Source organism: Schistocerca piceifrons, chromosome 1 (genome assembly GCF_021461385.2).
Source record: "Schistocerca piceifrons isolate TAMUIC-IGC-003096 chromosome 1, iqSchPice1.1, whole genome shotgun sequence".
NCBI classification, from domain to species: domain Eukaryota; kingdom Metazoa; phylum Arthropoda; class Insecta; order Orthoptera; family Acrididae; genus Schistocerca; species Schistocerca piceifrons.
In genome coordinates, this window is record NC_060138.1 from 1,064,532,302 (window position 1) to 1,064,548,883 (window position 16,582).

At 37.8% G+C, this 16,582-nt stretch overlaps 1 protein-coding gene across 2 annotated transcripts in view; it reads right to left on the reverse strand.

Moving 5' to 3' along the window:
* LOC124755725 (trafficking protein particle complex subunit 11) overlaps positions 1-16,582 on the reverse strand; it is a 121,985-nt gene that overhangs the window by 73,509 nt on the left and 31,894 nt on the right. For both annotated transcript variants that reach the window (XM_047249047.1, XM_047249046.1), the window contains exons 8-10: positions 9,714-9,887; positions 2,552-2,630; positions 2,426-2,480 (exon numbers count right to left, since the gene is read on the reverse strand). In XM_047249047.1, coding sequence (XP_047105003.1) covers positions 2,426-2,480; positions 2,552-2,630; positions 9,714-9,887 — 308 coding nt within the window. The remainder of the gene's footprint in view (positions 1-2,425; positions 2,481-2,551; positions 2,631-9,713; positions 9,888-16,582) is intronic.

The window sequence follows — 16,582 nt, forward strand, 5'->3', positions numbered from 1 at the left end:
CTCTAAAACTTTAGCAGTAGTTCCTCTACATGCTCCTGTCCCAAGATAAATGTTTCAAGTTCCTAATTGAGTTGACACTATTGCTTCTTTATCTAGTCTGGGAAAACAAACACACACACACACACACAATTACATCGCATTTACACTGAAATAATACCGCTTGTTTTATCCCTAGTTCTAACATTAACATTTTTCATCTCTGGAAATGGAGGTACTCTGTGCTTGCACTAATTTAAAAATCTTTGATCTAACAAAATTTCTTTGCACCATATATTTATCTTCATACTTGATGTTGGCATAACTGCCAAAAACTGGTTCATGTAGCAAATAATTCATACGATAGGAAATTACACCAGTGTTTCTTCATGTATAACATGTTCTACCAAGAACCCATGGAACAGTCAATCAATGCAATATATAAATCTCTCTACCAATTTTAGGTGCCCTTTATACTTTGGTGATCATTGTTGCTTCAACTGCCAGATGATCACTTATATCATTTTCAATGTGTATATACTCACTTAGTTCACATCTATTTGTTGCCATTAGATCTAATATATTTCATCACAAGTGGGGATCTGAACTGTCCATTCTAGGTTGTTTTCAAAGAAGGCATTTAGTAATATTCCACAGGACATCTTGTAATGTCCAGCACTAACTAAACAGTAATTAACCCAATAGATAGTTGGATTATTACAGTCTCAACTGATGATTATCGTATGATTGGTTACCTTATTTACAAATAAACTGAGTTTTCCACTAAAGTCTTTGGTTACATCATGTGACGAGTCTTGTGGCTGACAAAAGTATGCAATTGCAATTTTAGGCCCAAACCTGATACTGAGTCTTGCTCAAATTGTTTCGCTTGAAACTTATTATTTCCAGCTTGGTGGATTTGTCTTTCTTGTCTGCTGCAGCTACTCACTGTTGCCTAACATTTGACTGAAAATTCTTATTTTATCAACATCTGCTCACTTTTTATATATTTGGTTGTAACTTGCCTACAGGTGACCATATCACGCAAAACTTGAGCAGCTGTTCTCTCGCCTCACATAAAGGTGCATAAGTGGCAGCTCTTGGGCATCGTTGAACAAGATATGGAACTGGTGTAGCACAGCAGGTAAAGGCATGCTCATCTCCAAATTTTTCGAAGAACCAGCGACACATAGGTGTGAAACCAACTATGTCATTTCACTATTGATCGTAGAACTCCTTACAATATGGAACAGGAATCAAGAGAAGTAGCACTGCTGAGCAAAATTTAATCTACATGAAGTGGGAGAATCAGAAAAATGCCATCATTATAGTGAAGATGAAAAGAAGTAGCTGTGGGGATGACGCATGGCTTGCATTGTTTTAGAAGGATGGAAAATGAGAACAGGACAATTATTCAAATAAATGTGAATGTTCAGAAACCACTAATATAACAGATTCTTGCTGCAAAGTTTATGCGATATTGAATGTTACATGTGAAATAATTAAGAAAGGTGAAGTACTATGAAAATGGCCACCACAGGTAACAAGGGTGATGGGTGTTGCAGGGAGGGTCAAACTAAAGCAATAAAAAAACACCAGATTCTATATTTTACAACAAAGAAAAAAAATTATATGCATCTGTACTCAAACAAGAGGAATATCTCAAGCTTAATTTTTTTTTAAATTAAAAACAATGGTACTCCTCACAGGAGTATCAACAATGCAGGAAAAGATAGATCGCTACTTACTGTAAAGATAACACACTAAGTTGCAGACAAGCATGATTAAAAGACACTTACACACACGCTTTTGGCCTCTAGCTCAGGCCAGAATGCTGAAAGCTTATATGTAATTGTCATAATTGTGCCTGTCTGCAACGTAGCAAGTTATCTTTAAGGTAAGTAGCAATCTATCTTTTCCTACAATGTTGTTACTCTGAAAAGTTGATTTGTGAGTGATCAATGACAACATAATTAATGGCTCTGAGCACTACGGGACTTAACATCTGAGGTCATCAGTCCCCTACACTTAGAACTACTTAAACCTAACTAATCTAAGGACATCACACACATCCATGCCCGAGGCAGGATTCGAACCTGCAACTGTAGTCAACATAATTAATTTTGAAGATCGTACACTGTAAGCACAGGAAGTTCAAGAGACAATTTATCAGCTTTACAAATTGTTTCAGAGAAAAGAGGTTACAGTAAATCATGAGAAGCTTACAATACAAAGCAAAGTGTGGGCATCCTCCCCTTCCCCCCCCCGCACCCCCTCCCCCCCAAAAAAAGTTGTTTTGTTGTTGTCATGATAGAAACACAGTTTACTAGAGGCATAATGAAATTTATAATATGCTGAGTAAACAAACAATTTAGCATCATGAAACGAAAAAATGCATGAAAAGTTAAATGTAATATACAATTAAGTAATTATTACTAAGTTGACTTACGTCAGAGCCTTTCCATAATCTTGTGAACTGTAGTATTCATCAGCCATCTGGACCACTGCAAATACCAGAAATAAGTTTCCAACTTCACACACATTTTTTACACAGGTAATATCTTCAGTTACTCACCCAGTTGTCTTCTCATTTTTGGGCATCTATATGTTTTAAACTGTGATATTGCACTGCTCAGAAGTCCAATAATTAGCATCTGAAAAAAATTAAACCTTAATGAAATCAAGAAAGACTGATGTTACGTAAGACACAGATTACAAGAGTCACACTTTTCACTAAAGCTACACACAAGAAAGTGCTTTTAATTCAGAGCCATCTACTTAAAAAATCAGCGTAATAATATAAGCTTTGTGGTATTATTTGACTTTCTATGCAAATACAGTGTCTACCTAGTTACCATTTGAAATGGTACATTCACTGCAGTTCTTGTTTATGTTTCCTCGTTAACTTAGAATAATGTGATGTCTGATGTCATGGAAAGTTAGTCTGTCCGTCTTGTAAGCTAACTGGTAGCCGAATGCTATTTCATTTCAATCATCATCTTCATAGTTAGTCACATTTGTGATAGAGTGTTCAAAAATGATTTGCACTTTAAATTTCTGATTCTAGAGAAAGGTACTGCACTTCACACTTTGCATTTTTTGTAGACATACTGAATTGTATTATAAGAATTTCTTTGAGTTTGTTGACAACAGGGAAACTGATAATGGGAACGAGAGTACAAATTAAGCAACTTTACTTCTATGCTGCTTGAGTAGGTATTCCTCTACACTAATTTGTAAAATGATTCTAAGAATTTTAAATTTTAATATTGTTGGTATACATTACCTATTTATTCAAATGCAATATTAAGAATGTTAAATATTTTAAATCTATATTACCTATTAAAAAAGGTTTTCATTAATGTTTTGTTCTATTTTTAGATCTGAAGATGATCATTAAATGTGACTGAAACTAGTTCTCAAGAATGACTAATTACAACTGAGACTGTTACAGTAAATATTTTAAAGAATCTATAACAGTAATGAAAATACCTAATCTATCATTTATGCTTCTTCTTGGCTATTTCTAGTATACCACATACACTACACACTGGGTATATCATTAGTGGACTGGAATAGGTGACGTAGCCATTTCACAGAATGTTAACATCAGCATAACAGAGAGGGCTTCTAGCCTTACAAAGAGATATAAGGATATGTGTTCCACAGGTTGATAGGGGAAATGCTCCATTCGGTCTTAATAATGCACAGTAGCATACAGTCAAATATTATTGTTGTCCCACATCGGGCATTCTCGACAAACAATGCGACAAAACTTTTGCCTATATTGGGTTATAACAATATATTATCATCCCAGTGAGACATACTATATACAAAATTAGTAAATCAATACCAATTAAACATTATACATGGAAATATAGAGTGTCATCAGTGATTGCAAAACATGTAGTGATTTGACCAGCAGCATTACATGTGGTCTGAAAGGGGTGTTGGTGTGCTATGCAACAGCTAATGGTCTGGGTGCCTGGTTACCACTTGTTGAATTTGAGTTCAGTTCTGCCATATGGCCAATCTTTTTTTTTATGTCCCTGTCATGGCGGGCGCCAACAGCCTTTCTGTAGTAGCTTCTGTCTCGTCTTGATGAGTACAACACTGTTGCATGTAATCTGTGGCCTTTAAGAGAGCTACTGTAGGAAAAGACAACAAAGACTGTATCACAAGATTAAAACAAAAAATTATTATGAAAAGGACAGATTGCTACTCATAGTAAACATGACACACTGAGTTGTAGACAGGCCCCAATGAAGAGACTGTTACACATTGAGCTTTTGGCTCTCATTATGCCTGTCTGCAAGTCAACACATCATCTTCATGATGAGTAGCAATTAAGCCTTTTCACAATATTGTCGATATTCCAACCTAGACTTTCCTTTGTTTAATTTGAAACAAAATTCATTGAGATTATTTTAAGGGCATTTGTTTTATAAGAGCAGGAGATTATTATTATGATGAAAAGTGAGCGAGTTTAGATTATTCAGACGTCTAACGAAATTTTGTCTTTTACGAAGCTCATATTTTAAATCTAGGAGAGAGTAACAAACTGAATAATTATTCACTTCTTTGGCATGACTGAAATTGGTAACAATATACTTTTTAAAACTTATGCACTCAAATGCAAGCACCAAGCTGAAGAGCAATACTTTTGCCCTTTCATTCAGTAGCACTAGAATTCGCTATCACTGGCAATTTAAAAAACAATCAGGTCCAAATCATGTTTCCAAAGAGAATGTTTTGTCTGTACGCATAAAATTATTTACAGGAGTAGCAGACAAACGGAGAAAGCAGATGCGGGAAGGGAGGGGGGGGGGGGGGGTAAATGAAGAGCTAATAAATTTTGATCTCTAAGTAATATTACAAATATACTGGGAAAAATATGTCCAAATATTCAGTGTAATGAGTCTGTATAAGACATTTAAATTCCCGTCACACAATAATTACTAAAATCCTGTTGGACATGTATAATGATCTGAAAAAGATAACCAGGTACAGAACTGCAAGACCATCCAATCGACAGGACAAGTGTAGAATATCATTTTCCAGTGGAAATTATGGTTCATTTCTCCCAAATTTTGAAGGAAAATAGAATTCTGCATGTATGAAATTATAAACACCAGATGAAAAAACGCACAATGTTTTGTCTTATTGCAGCCTCATGGTTCTACTAAGTAGTTTGACAATTTTGTAAGCTTTGTGATGTCATCCGGTGATAATCCTGTTGTGCTAAAAGTTGATGGGCATATGTGACATTTGTGTGACAGACATAACAATAGAAAAATGCATCAACATCATCGATTTATCACTACATTCCATGCATAAAATGCAGTCACTTGCATGGGCTTCATGGGACCATTTCAAATGCATAGTCCCCAAGAAATAGAAACCAGGTGGCAAATAATCCAGGTGAAGTAGTAACATCCCTTTCTGTTATGAAGTTATTTGGACAGCCTACTCGCGAACAATAACAATGGAAAATGCTATAACAGCTTCTGGGAAATGGGACTCTTCCCGAGTAACAGACATATACTTACAGACAATGACTTAGCAATACACCAGGGGTCTGACATACTAAATGCAAACAACTGATTAAATATGGGTCCAAATGGTATCTGGCCAGCACTCAACATGAGCAACCCACATCAAGAGCCTCAGCTCTAGTATAATTAACACATTCTGAATCTGTTAAGTAGCTAATGTCATCTCCACACAAGGAATGTTTGAAACAATTCAAAGAGAAGGAAGTTGTAACAGACTCAAAGGAGGCAGAAGTGAAAGTTTTGTTCTTGAAAAAGGAAAAAAAACCACAGGAAACAATCTTCCAGGCATCAAGAGTCTGATACAAATTTAAGTGTGGACAATGCTTCAGATATACAACCTGATAGAGAAGACAATGAATGCATATTCTGCACTGGTTGTTTCTCTGAAGACTCAGAGAAATGGGCACAGTGTATGGAATGCTATCCTTGTGCTCCTGAAGGATCTTAACTTGAAAAAGAGCTTCTGTGTGCTCTGATTACATAATAAATGAAGAAAATGTTTGAGAGGCACCAAGGAACAGAATATTACTGTTTTTAGTGTTTATCTGCTCTTATTCTCTACCTCCCTCACTTAAACCTCCGTTACTTGCGCAAAAATTCGTGACATTGTCACTCGCGCGGATGACTGGTGTCATCCACAAAGCAAGCGGTCTATTTGTACACTTTGTACACTTTGAACTTTACGATTTTTTATTAAGTCTAAATACAGTACATTTAGAACAATATCTTCAGCTTAATTACTGACATTACATTGTCCCTCTTGTTGCTTACCAATGTACGGTTCTAAATTCAAATTACATCAACCAAAGCAAACACTTTCAACCCATACTTTGCTGGTTCGCTAGGAATATATTGCCTGAATGGGCAGCTCCCTCTAAGTGCCAAAAGCTGTTCGTCAACAGTAAGATATTCACTAGGTGAAAAATATTTTGGCAATTGTTCATGAATAGTTCAAATACCTCTCTGATAGCTATGGTAGCAGCCAACTTGTCAATCTCTCAGCGAACACCTCTATCACGGATATTATCAAACCTCCACCATTTCAATAGAAACCTGAATCGGTTTTCACTTACTCATGAATAACATGATTCAAGTCCGTTTCCCTTTGAGTTATCCCAAATTTCAATATACTCTTCCTAGAACATCTCAGAGATCTACACAGATATAACAAACCAATGAAAGCTCTGATCTCTATCGCATCAGTTTCTTTAGCGTCCCTTTCCCTAGAAAAGTTACCATAAACTTAACAGATGTATATATTAGTGCATGTTGTGATAATGCTTATTATGTTTTCATCCAAGAACAAATTCAGAATTTCTATTTCTGTCTTTTGTTATACGAGCTTGTTTTTTGGTCCAGGCAAATGTGTAATAAAATTACAAGATCTGCTTCTAACACTGGTAGGATATTTATTTTTTCTCCATTTAGTTATTCCATCTTTCCCTAAAAAAAATGCATCCTCTTGAGTTACTTCTTCCTGTGATTCATATTCATCATTTTCTGACACTTCTTGTTCTGTTCCCCAATCATGACCGCTTTCATGAACAGAATCCTCAGTCTCTGAGTCAGCGCTATCACTGTGAGCATCTTCATCACTCAGCTCATTGAACCATTCCAGCCATACATTAGGATCTCTACTAAACTCTGTCCGAGGTTTATTGCCTTTGACATCTCTTCCACAATTTAAAAACAAAGAGAATACTAGGTAACACTGAAGGTAATTGCAATTAGTTTCAATACGTTTAAATTTATACACATGAAAGATCGATTGAACCTAGGAAAGCAATAAAGTAATACAGACTTAACTTAGTTTCAGATTGTGGCAGCAGATCTCATGCAGATGACAAGTGTCCTCAAGACTATAATAATGTTTCATAAACAATTTATCTTTCGTAACTGAAAGGCAACAATGATTGGAGCTAACAGCCGGAGAGTTAACAAAAAGGTACTGAAAATGGCGTGAACTCAATCCAGCCCTGTCAGACAAAGTTGAGCGGGAAAGTCATGTGGATGACGAGTGTCATCTGCGCGAGCAACAAAGGTTAAGGACATAATTTGTATTTTGATTCAAATTGACTTGTTTGTGATGTATTCAAGTTACACGTATTAAGTGTCAAGTAGCACATATTCAATAAATAAGAGTTAAAGTACAATGATTTCATGTAGATTTCCACTTAAAAAACATACAGTTGCATCAAATATTGGAATATACGTACAAGATGAGGAAAGTTTCACATCAGGTATGAGGCTAGTATGAGGTCCATCAACCATTGACATCAATTGCCTGCCTCATCTGAGGAGGCAAGAAAGTAGTCGACCTCTAGAAGTAGCCACATCATCCGCAAGACTCTCACATGTATCCAACAAAAGATCCCACAGCTGGTTAGGTGTGCATGATGCCGGTGTCGGCCAGTGTAAATTTATATGATGCTTCACTTTGGCCCACAAGCTTTCAGTGGGATTCAAGTCCAATGTTTCAACAGGCCAGTCAGTCAGAACAATGTCAGCCTTTTGCAAACTGCCATTGTGACACGATTCAACTTGTGTGAACTAGTGAGCGGTCCTGCTGAAACTGCATCACCCCACTGGGATAGCACATCCTTGCACTCAGAAACACAGTATGCTTTATGATCTGCACATACTGATCCAAGGCGAGATGATGATTAATTTGATGAAGTATCCATGCCTCAGTTGATGACATCCACCCCCAGCACGAGACGGTGATATGGCTAACATGCGAATGTTGCGCCACGTACTGTGGGTCATCATCATGCATTTGTCTTGGCCTGTAGACCATCATCAGACCCTTATTCACCAAATTAAATGTTGGCTCATTCCGATGTGGTACAAGTGAAGTCTACTCTCAGTTCAGCAAAGGCAAGCCTATAAAGTTTGTGATCACGAAAAAGCCAAATGGGCTCAAGACCAGCATCCTGTATGTGGTTAGAAACAATCTGCAAGCATCCAGGAAACTGGTCTCATTCTTAAGTTGGACAGCACTTAAAAATGGACTTTACATAAGGATGACAACTAACACATTGTCTCACAGAGGGCGGTTGACAACTTTCCTAAGCTCTACCCTTGAAGCCACTGCTTTATGCACTTCTAAGCACAATAAGGTTGCACACTGCACCTGGTTCCACTTCACATGAGTTAAACAATCCCACTGGATGAGTGCCAGGAATGCTATCTCTCGTGGCCTGCATATGCTGAGACATCCTGGTACTAAATGACTGTGCAATACACCCATATGTGGTTTAATGTTTTATCATGTTCAGCACACCTCAGCAATGTTTGTATTATGCTTGCAAAAAATGGGGAGAAGGGTGGTAATTGAGGGGATGTGAACCATAATTACTTCAGTGGAATTCCAGAGGCTCAGACACTGCTATGTGTCTACCATGTAACTGTATAGATCTGTATATATTTGCCGTTACTTGTTTATTCAGGGCATAAGCAACATGGCATTTCAAACATATAAAAGTGTTAAACATGCAATAGTTGCATGCAGTCGCAGATCATCAAAGAGGTCTGTAAATAAAATTGTTACAATAAGAATGCAACAAATACACTATTAAAAGTGTTGCATTTGGTACTACTGCTGTTGTCGTGTTTGTTGTATTTTCACTGGTATGAACTGCACACAACGAAAGGTATCCCCAAGCTTATCAAGCCATGTGAACAGTCTTGTTTTGTTGACTGCGCAGGACATGATCCAATGCTACCAACTGGCAGAAAACTGAAGGGACATGCTGAAAAATTCTGCCCTATCAATGTTGTGAAGAATATGAAAATCCAGGCAGTACAGCTGAGCTGTACTCTGTAAGGAAAACATTCCATTTTGACTTAGCATCAGCTCTACCGGGTCTCTCGCTACGGGCTAATCACATATCTGATTCAGTTGCATAAACTTATAGACAATTGCACATTAAGAAAACTTGAAACTTTGTTGACATAATTAACACAGTCAGAAAAGAGCAGAGGAAATTTTGGCCAGCCTGGGTGTCGCCTTTAAACTTCTAACACTAAATATTAATGCAAATATTCAGTAAATCACCAGTACATCTACTGGAAAAATTACTAAAAACTGCTTATCTATCAGTGTGCCTCTAGCATCTGATGTGTAGTCCATGCTGCTCCATTGTGGATCTAATAATAATCACTAGTTTTTGGTATCCTTACCGAATGATTGACAGTATTCTTTTCCCGATACTGCAGAGCTTGGACACCTTGTTTTTCTTTGGAAGGATCTGGAGGCTCCGCACTCAGCTTACCAGGCCTCCAGGGCCGCTGGCCATAAAATTCCAGAGAGCTCTCACCAGATAAAGGATCTGGCTCTGGATATGTTTTAACATGCTGAAAGACATAAATTTTTATGCACTTCTAAATAAAAGCATCACCACAAATGATGAAAGCTAAAATGTTTCATATTTACTCTCCAGTTAAATACGATACAACAATGCAAAAGTCTACAAAAGATCTATTCGACTTTGTGGCTACAAAGATTCTGAAATAAATAAATAAATAAATAAATTTACTCAAAATAATTGGGTGATGGACGGAAGAAAGTTGCATCAGTAATAAATAGTGGCAGTAATGCAAACCAGCAATAATGGGAACATTTACATTTGGAATATACAATGTAATGTTTTCTTCTGTGAAAGGGGAAAAAATAACGAAGGAAGGCAAACAAGCACACAAGAGGAAAAAATAGTTGCCATGTAAAATGTCAAATCTCCTGCTTTTCTTGACTTGCTTTCTGCCTGCTATTAAGGAAGGAAATTCTGCTTTTCCATGATAAGATTCATCAGTCACATTTTATTTATTCATTTATTTTACACTGCTTTATATAGTCAATGAGTTGCTTCTTTTTCGTGTTATTTCTCCAAAAATATAAAAATGCCTTGAAGTGTAAATATTACCAAATGCAAAGTTTCCAAATCAATATTTGCTTCATACTAATAACATATGCATCCAAAAAACACTAACACATGGTAATTAATATGCAGTTGTCAACTGACTTCAGCAGCACTTCACATGTTATGCCGGAGTACATTATTCATTTGCCACATTAAGTCCTAAACAGACAAAGATGAGAAAGCTGGAAGTTGGAAGGAATATGTATCTACATCAACATACAAACTCCACAAGCCACCGTATGATGCATGGTCGAGGGTACCACATACCACTATAGTCATTTCCTTTCGTGTCCCACTCATAAACAGAGCGAGGGAAAAATGACTATTATAATATCTCTTGGCCCATACTAGCTGGTGGAAGAGACTGATCAATTCAACGACCTTTCTATTGTTATTGGCTTAAAGTGAAGATACCAGTTCAACGACCTTTCCATTGTTATTGGCTTAAAGTGAAAATACATCGTGAGGCTGCGCGTTTCGCCTGCGTGAGCAAAATATTTATTCTGTGACTTAGAGTTGCTTCATGGTGAGTGAAGAAAAGTAAGAAAATTGTAATGTGACTGGACTTTGCTACGAGACAATATAACAAGAGGACATGTAGGAAGTATGTTCAATGAAACAGTCATTGTTAGCCACCATATTGAATAATGTGTGCTTTTTGAGATTCACAAGTGATATGTAATGTTAATGTGGAGTTTAGTAACGGCCATAATACAGTCTGCTTAAACCTTTATGAATTTTTAAGTCACTAACACTCTAAATAGACTAAACTGTATGAAGCAGATCTCCAGCCTAAAAAGGTTGAGCAGCCTTGGTCTAAGGCATTGTTTTGTGCCAAACATTTTGGGTCCTAATGCTGGAGACATCATCAGAGGCTATAAAGACTCAAATACACTATTAGTTTTATACTCAAACAAGCTCAGCGAGTCAAGTCTGTTTGTATCTATCCAAACAATGGTCAGGAATCGCTACATCAGACCGTTTCCTACGATTATGTAGTCATCCTGTCATCTGATACGGAGCTTGCAGTGCTGAAGTTGGCACTATGAGCTTTTCTTAGTACTAAGGTCAACAATGCATCTACTGCAAAGTATCTTTTCTGTTTTCCATTCCCTTCAAGCAACCATATCATCTTAGCACTGACGTGCCTTTCCTGCTCTGTGAGGGTTCCCCTTTCACTATTTCTCTAACCCTTCCCTTATTCATACAATATCTCCTTGCTACTCCTATCCCACTTCCAAAGAACTTCATTTCACATGCCTGTAATATGCTCACATTCCTTTTCTTCATTACCCCTGTTTCAGATACATACAGGTATGTCAGTACTGGGATGTAGTAACTTCTATATATTACTTCCTTGCTTTTTTTAATGGGACATCTTTGTTCCAAACTAGGCTCCTAACACTTCTGTTTGTCTTCCACATTCACTGATCTTTCTCATTTCTTCCATTTTCATCTATCACACTTCCCAAGCACTTGACACTTTCCACCTTCTTCAATTGTTCACCTTTCATTCTTATTCCACTAGTTGGTCTATCTTTTTTTTTCTAATTGTAACTATGATCTCTCATTGTTTTACATGAAATTTCATTCCCATACTGTCATACTGTTTCCTACCAAGCATCCAGCTGCTCCTATATCCATGAATGCCATTGCTTTCATCTTGTCTTCTCCAGTTTTTTCTGGCACTTAGTCACTGTCTCATCCATGAGCACAATGAAGAGGAAAGGTGCCACAACTCTGCTCTGTTTCACACCACTCGTTTGCTAAAATCAATCTGTTCTTTCATTTACCATTTTCACAAAACTCATACTTCCATTGTGCATTTTCTCCATTCTGCTTCTTGTCTCTCTTTTCCACTCCCTCTTTTCTAGCATTTCCCAAATTTTTATTCTACAGATGCTATCAAATGCCTTTTCTACACTGAGAAAGCCCATCACAAGGTCTTCTCCAGATTCATAATGGTGCTTCTGGAGCTTCCTCACTGTAAATATGAGGTGAACAGTGGACCTCCCATGTCTTATGCCATGCTGTTCCTCTGTTTTACAGAGAATGGAAAACATGAGGATTCCCAAGAAGATACATGAAATGAAGATGTGAAGGAAATGACCAGGAATACCAAGGGATTCATGGCTGAAAGGTGTAGATGAGTGTCTCTTACGCACTAGGTCTACAAGCTCTGTAAAATATGTTGGCATGACTCTGCAATCTTAGGAAATGATGTGATGATGTCACAGTCTCAGCATTGTATGGATATGCATAAACAGTTTGGCCTGCAGAGCTTGTTTGCATTTGAAATGAGTATGCGAGTCTTTATAGCTCCTGATGATGTCTCCAGCATTAGGACACAAAATGTTATGCACAGGAATTTGCCTTAGACCATGGCCTAGTTACCATATAACCAAAATCATCTTAGAGAAAGCTTTGACATTGCTGCCTGGAATATGTGTTTTCAAATTCTGAAGACATCATGGATAAAAAATAGGGAGCAAATGGTTATCTACAACTTGTACCAGAATGCAGTTATAAGTGTCAAAGGACATGAAAGGAAAGCTGCAGCTGAGAAGGGACTGATACAGAGTTGTAGCGTACCCCTAACATTATTCAATCTGTATGCGGAGCAAGTAGCGAAGGAACCCAAGGAGACATCTGAAAAGAGAACTTAAGTTCTGGGAGAAGAAATAAAATTTTGAGGTTTTCAGGGGACACTGTAATTCTGTCAGTGGTGGCAAAAGACTTTGAAGACCATTTAAATGGAATACATAGTGTCTTGAAATTAAGTTACAAAATGAACATCTACATCTACATGACTACTCTGCAATTCACATTTAAGTGCTTGGCAGAGGGTTCATCGAACCACAATCATACTATCTCTCTACCGTTCCACTCCCGAACAGCGCGCGGGAAAAACAAACACCTAAACCTTTCTGTTCGAGCTCTGATTTCTCTTATTTTGATGATCATTCCTACCTATGTAGGTTGGGCTCAACAAAATATTTTCGCATTCGGAAGAGAAAGTTGGTGACTGAAATTTTGTAAATAGATCTCGCCGCGACGAAAAACGTCTTTGCTTTAATGACTTCCATCCCAACTCGCGTATCGTATCTGCCACACTCTCTCCCCTATTACGTGATAATACAAAACGAGCTGCCCTTTTTTGCACCCTTTCGATGTCCTCCGACAATCCCACCTGGTAAGGATCCCACACCGCACAGCAATATTCTAACAGAGGATGAACGAGTGTAGTGTAAGCTGTCTCTTTAGTGGACTTGTTGCATCTTCTAAGTGTCCTGCCAATGAAACGCAACCTTCGGCTCGCCTTCCCCACAATATTATCTATGTGGTCTTTCCAACTGAAGTTGTTCGTAATTTTAACACCCAGGTACTTAGTTGAATTGACAGCCTTGAGAATTGTACTATTTATCGAGTAATCGAATTCCTATGGATTTCTCTTGGAACTCATGTGGATCACCTCACACTTTTCGTTATTTAGCGTCAACTGCCACCTGCCACACCATACAGCAATCTTTTCTAAATCGCTTTGCAACTGATACTGGTCTTCGGATGACCTTACTAGACAGTAAATTACAGCATCATCTGCGAACAACCTAAGAGAACTGCTCAGATTGTCACCCAGGTCATTTATATAGATCAGGAACAGCAGAGGTCCCAGGACGCTTCCCTGAGGAACACCTGATATCATTTCAGTTTTACTCGATGATTTGCCATCTATTACTACGAACTGTGACCTTCCTGACAGGAAATCACGAATCCAGTCGCACAACTGAGACGATAACCTGTAGGCCCGCAGCTTGATTAGAAGTCACTTGTGACTAACGGTGTCAAAAGCTTTCTGGAAATCTAGAAATACGGAATCAACTTGAGATCCCCTGTCGACAGCGGCCATTACTTCGTGCGAATAAAGAGCTAGCTGCGTTGCACAAGAACGATGTTTTCTGAAACCATGCTGATTACGTATCAATAGATTGTTCCCTTCGAGGTGATTCATAACGTTTGAATACAGTATATGCTCCAAAACCCTACTGCAAACCGACGTATTTCGATGGATTACTTCTAATACCCTTCTTAAACACTGGTGCCACCTGCGCAATTTTCCAATCTGTAGGTACAGATCTATCGGTGAGTGAGCGGTTCTATATGATTGCTAAGTAGGGAGCTATTGTATCAGCGTAATCTGAAAGGAACCTAATCGGTATACAATCTGAACCTGAAGACTTGCCCGTATCAAGTGATTTGAGTTGTTTCGCAAACCCTAAGATATCTACTTCTAAGAAGCTCATGCTAGCAGCTGTTCGTGTTTCAAATTCTGGAATATTCCATTCGTCTTCCCTGGTGAAGAAATTTCAGAAAGCTGCGTTCAATAACTCCACTTTAGCGGCACAGTTGTTGGTAACAGTACCATCGGCACTGCGCAGCGAGGGTATTGACTGCGTCTTGCCGCTTGTGTACTTTACATACGACCAGAATTTCTTCGGATTTTCTACCAAATCTTGAGACAATGTTTCGTTGTGGAACCTATTAAAGGCATCTCGCATTGAAGTCCGTGCCAAATTTCGCGCGTCTGTAAATTTTAGCCAATCTTCGGGATTTCCCGTTCTTCTGAACTTCGCATGCTTTTTCCGTTGCCTCTGCAACAGCGTTCGGACCTGTTTTGTGTACCACGGGGGATCAGTTCCATCTCTTACCAATTTATGAGGTATGAATCTTTCAATTGCTGTTGCTACTATATCTTTGAATTTGAGCCACATCTCGTCTACATTTGCATAGTCAGTTCGGAAGCAAAACCAGATGGTGGTGTGGGAATTGGACCAAGAAATGGGACATTTAAAATAGCAGATTAGTTTTGTAATTTGGTCAACAAAATAACTGATGATACTGAAGTACAGAATATATAAAATGCAGACTTTCAAAAGCAATAAAACAAATTTCCATCTTTTAGGAATGCTTAACATCAAATACAAATCTAAGCACTAGGAAGTATTTTCTCAGGTATTTGTCTTGTGTGTAGCCTTGTACAGAAGTGGAGCATGGACAACAAAATAGTACGGACAAGAAGAGAATAGAAGATTTCGAAATGGGGTGCCACTGAAGAATACGAAACATTGGATTGGTGGATTGAACAACAAAAAGGAATGAATTTTTCAATCTGCATCAGAGTGTGCACTGATATGAAATTTCCTGGCACATAACAACCGTGTGTCGGACCTGCACTCAAATTTGGGACCTTTGCCTTTCACTGGAAAGTGCTCAAGTACAGCAATTGCCTGTGAAAGGTCCCAAGTTCGAGTCTCTTTCAGGCACACATATTTAATCTGCCAGAAAGTTTTAACTGAAAAGGAGCTTCTGAAATGAAATGGGAAAGAAATTTACGGCACAAGTCAACTAAATGAAGGGACTGGTTGATAGTACATATCCTGAAACATCAAGAAATCATCAATTTTGTAGTGGAGGGAAATACAAAGGGTAAAAATTGTAGAGGTAGACCAAGTTCCCAACACAGTAACCAGGTTGTAGGCTGCAGTAGTTATGCAGAGATGAAGAGCTTGCACAGGACATATGACCACAGAGAACACCATTCTGACTGAAGGCCACAACAACATTAAGAGTGCCTTATATTTTCTCAAACATATCATTCTTATAACTTGTTCATAATGTGGAGGTTGATTTTCCATGTAACCTGATATTCAGAGTTGCAATATGCAGGTGAAGGTTCGTCAGGAACAAGTTAAAATTTATGGGTAAAAAACACAAAACCTCCTGGTAATTAAGAGAGAGTGCAACTTTAGTACTATCATAATGTCTTCATCAAAATGTAAAGCATTACTAATACAATTTAATAGGAACCTAAATCTTCATCAAAACAGAATATACTTTTGAAAATGTGAATTGATTTCTAGAATGAATGATAAGGGACTTTGGATTTACTCGGATGTGAAAGAACATTGATCTTAGGGTTCATTAATTAGATTGTCTATAATTTTTCATCCTTGATATCAGTTAAAACTAAAAATAGACATTTTGTTAGTTTAGTTAAGGTATGGCAATATCAAACGAATGTAGATTATTCTTAATGGCAAATAGGCAACCAACACTGCACAGGACTCCTACACT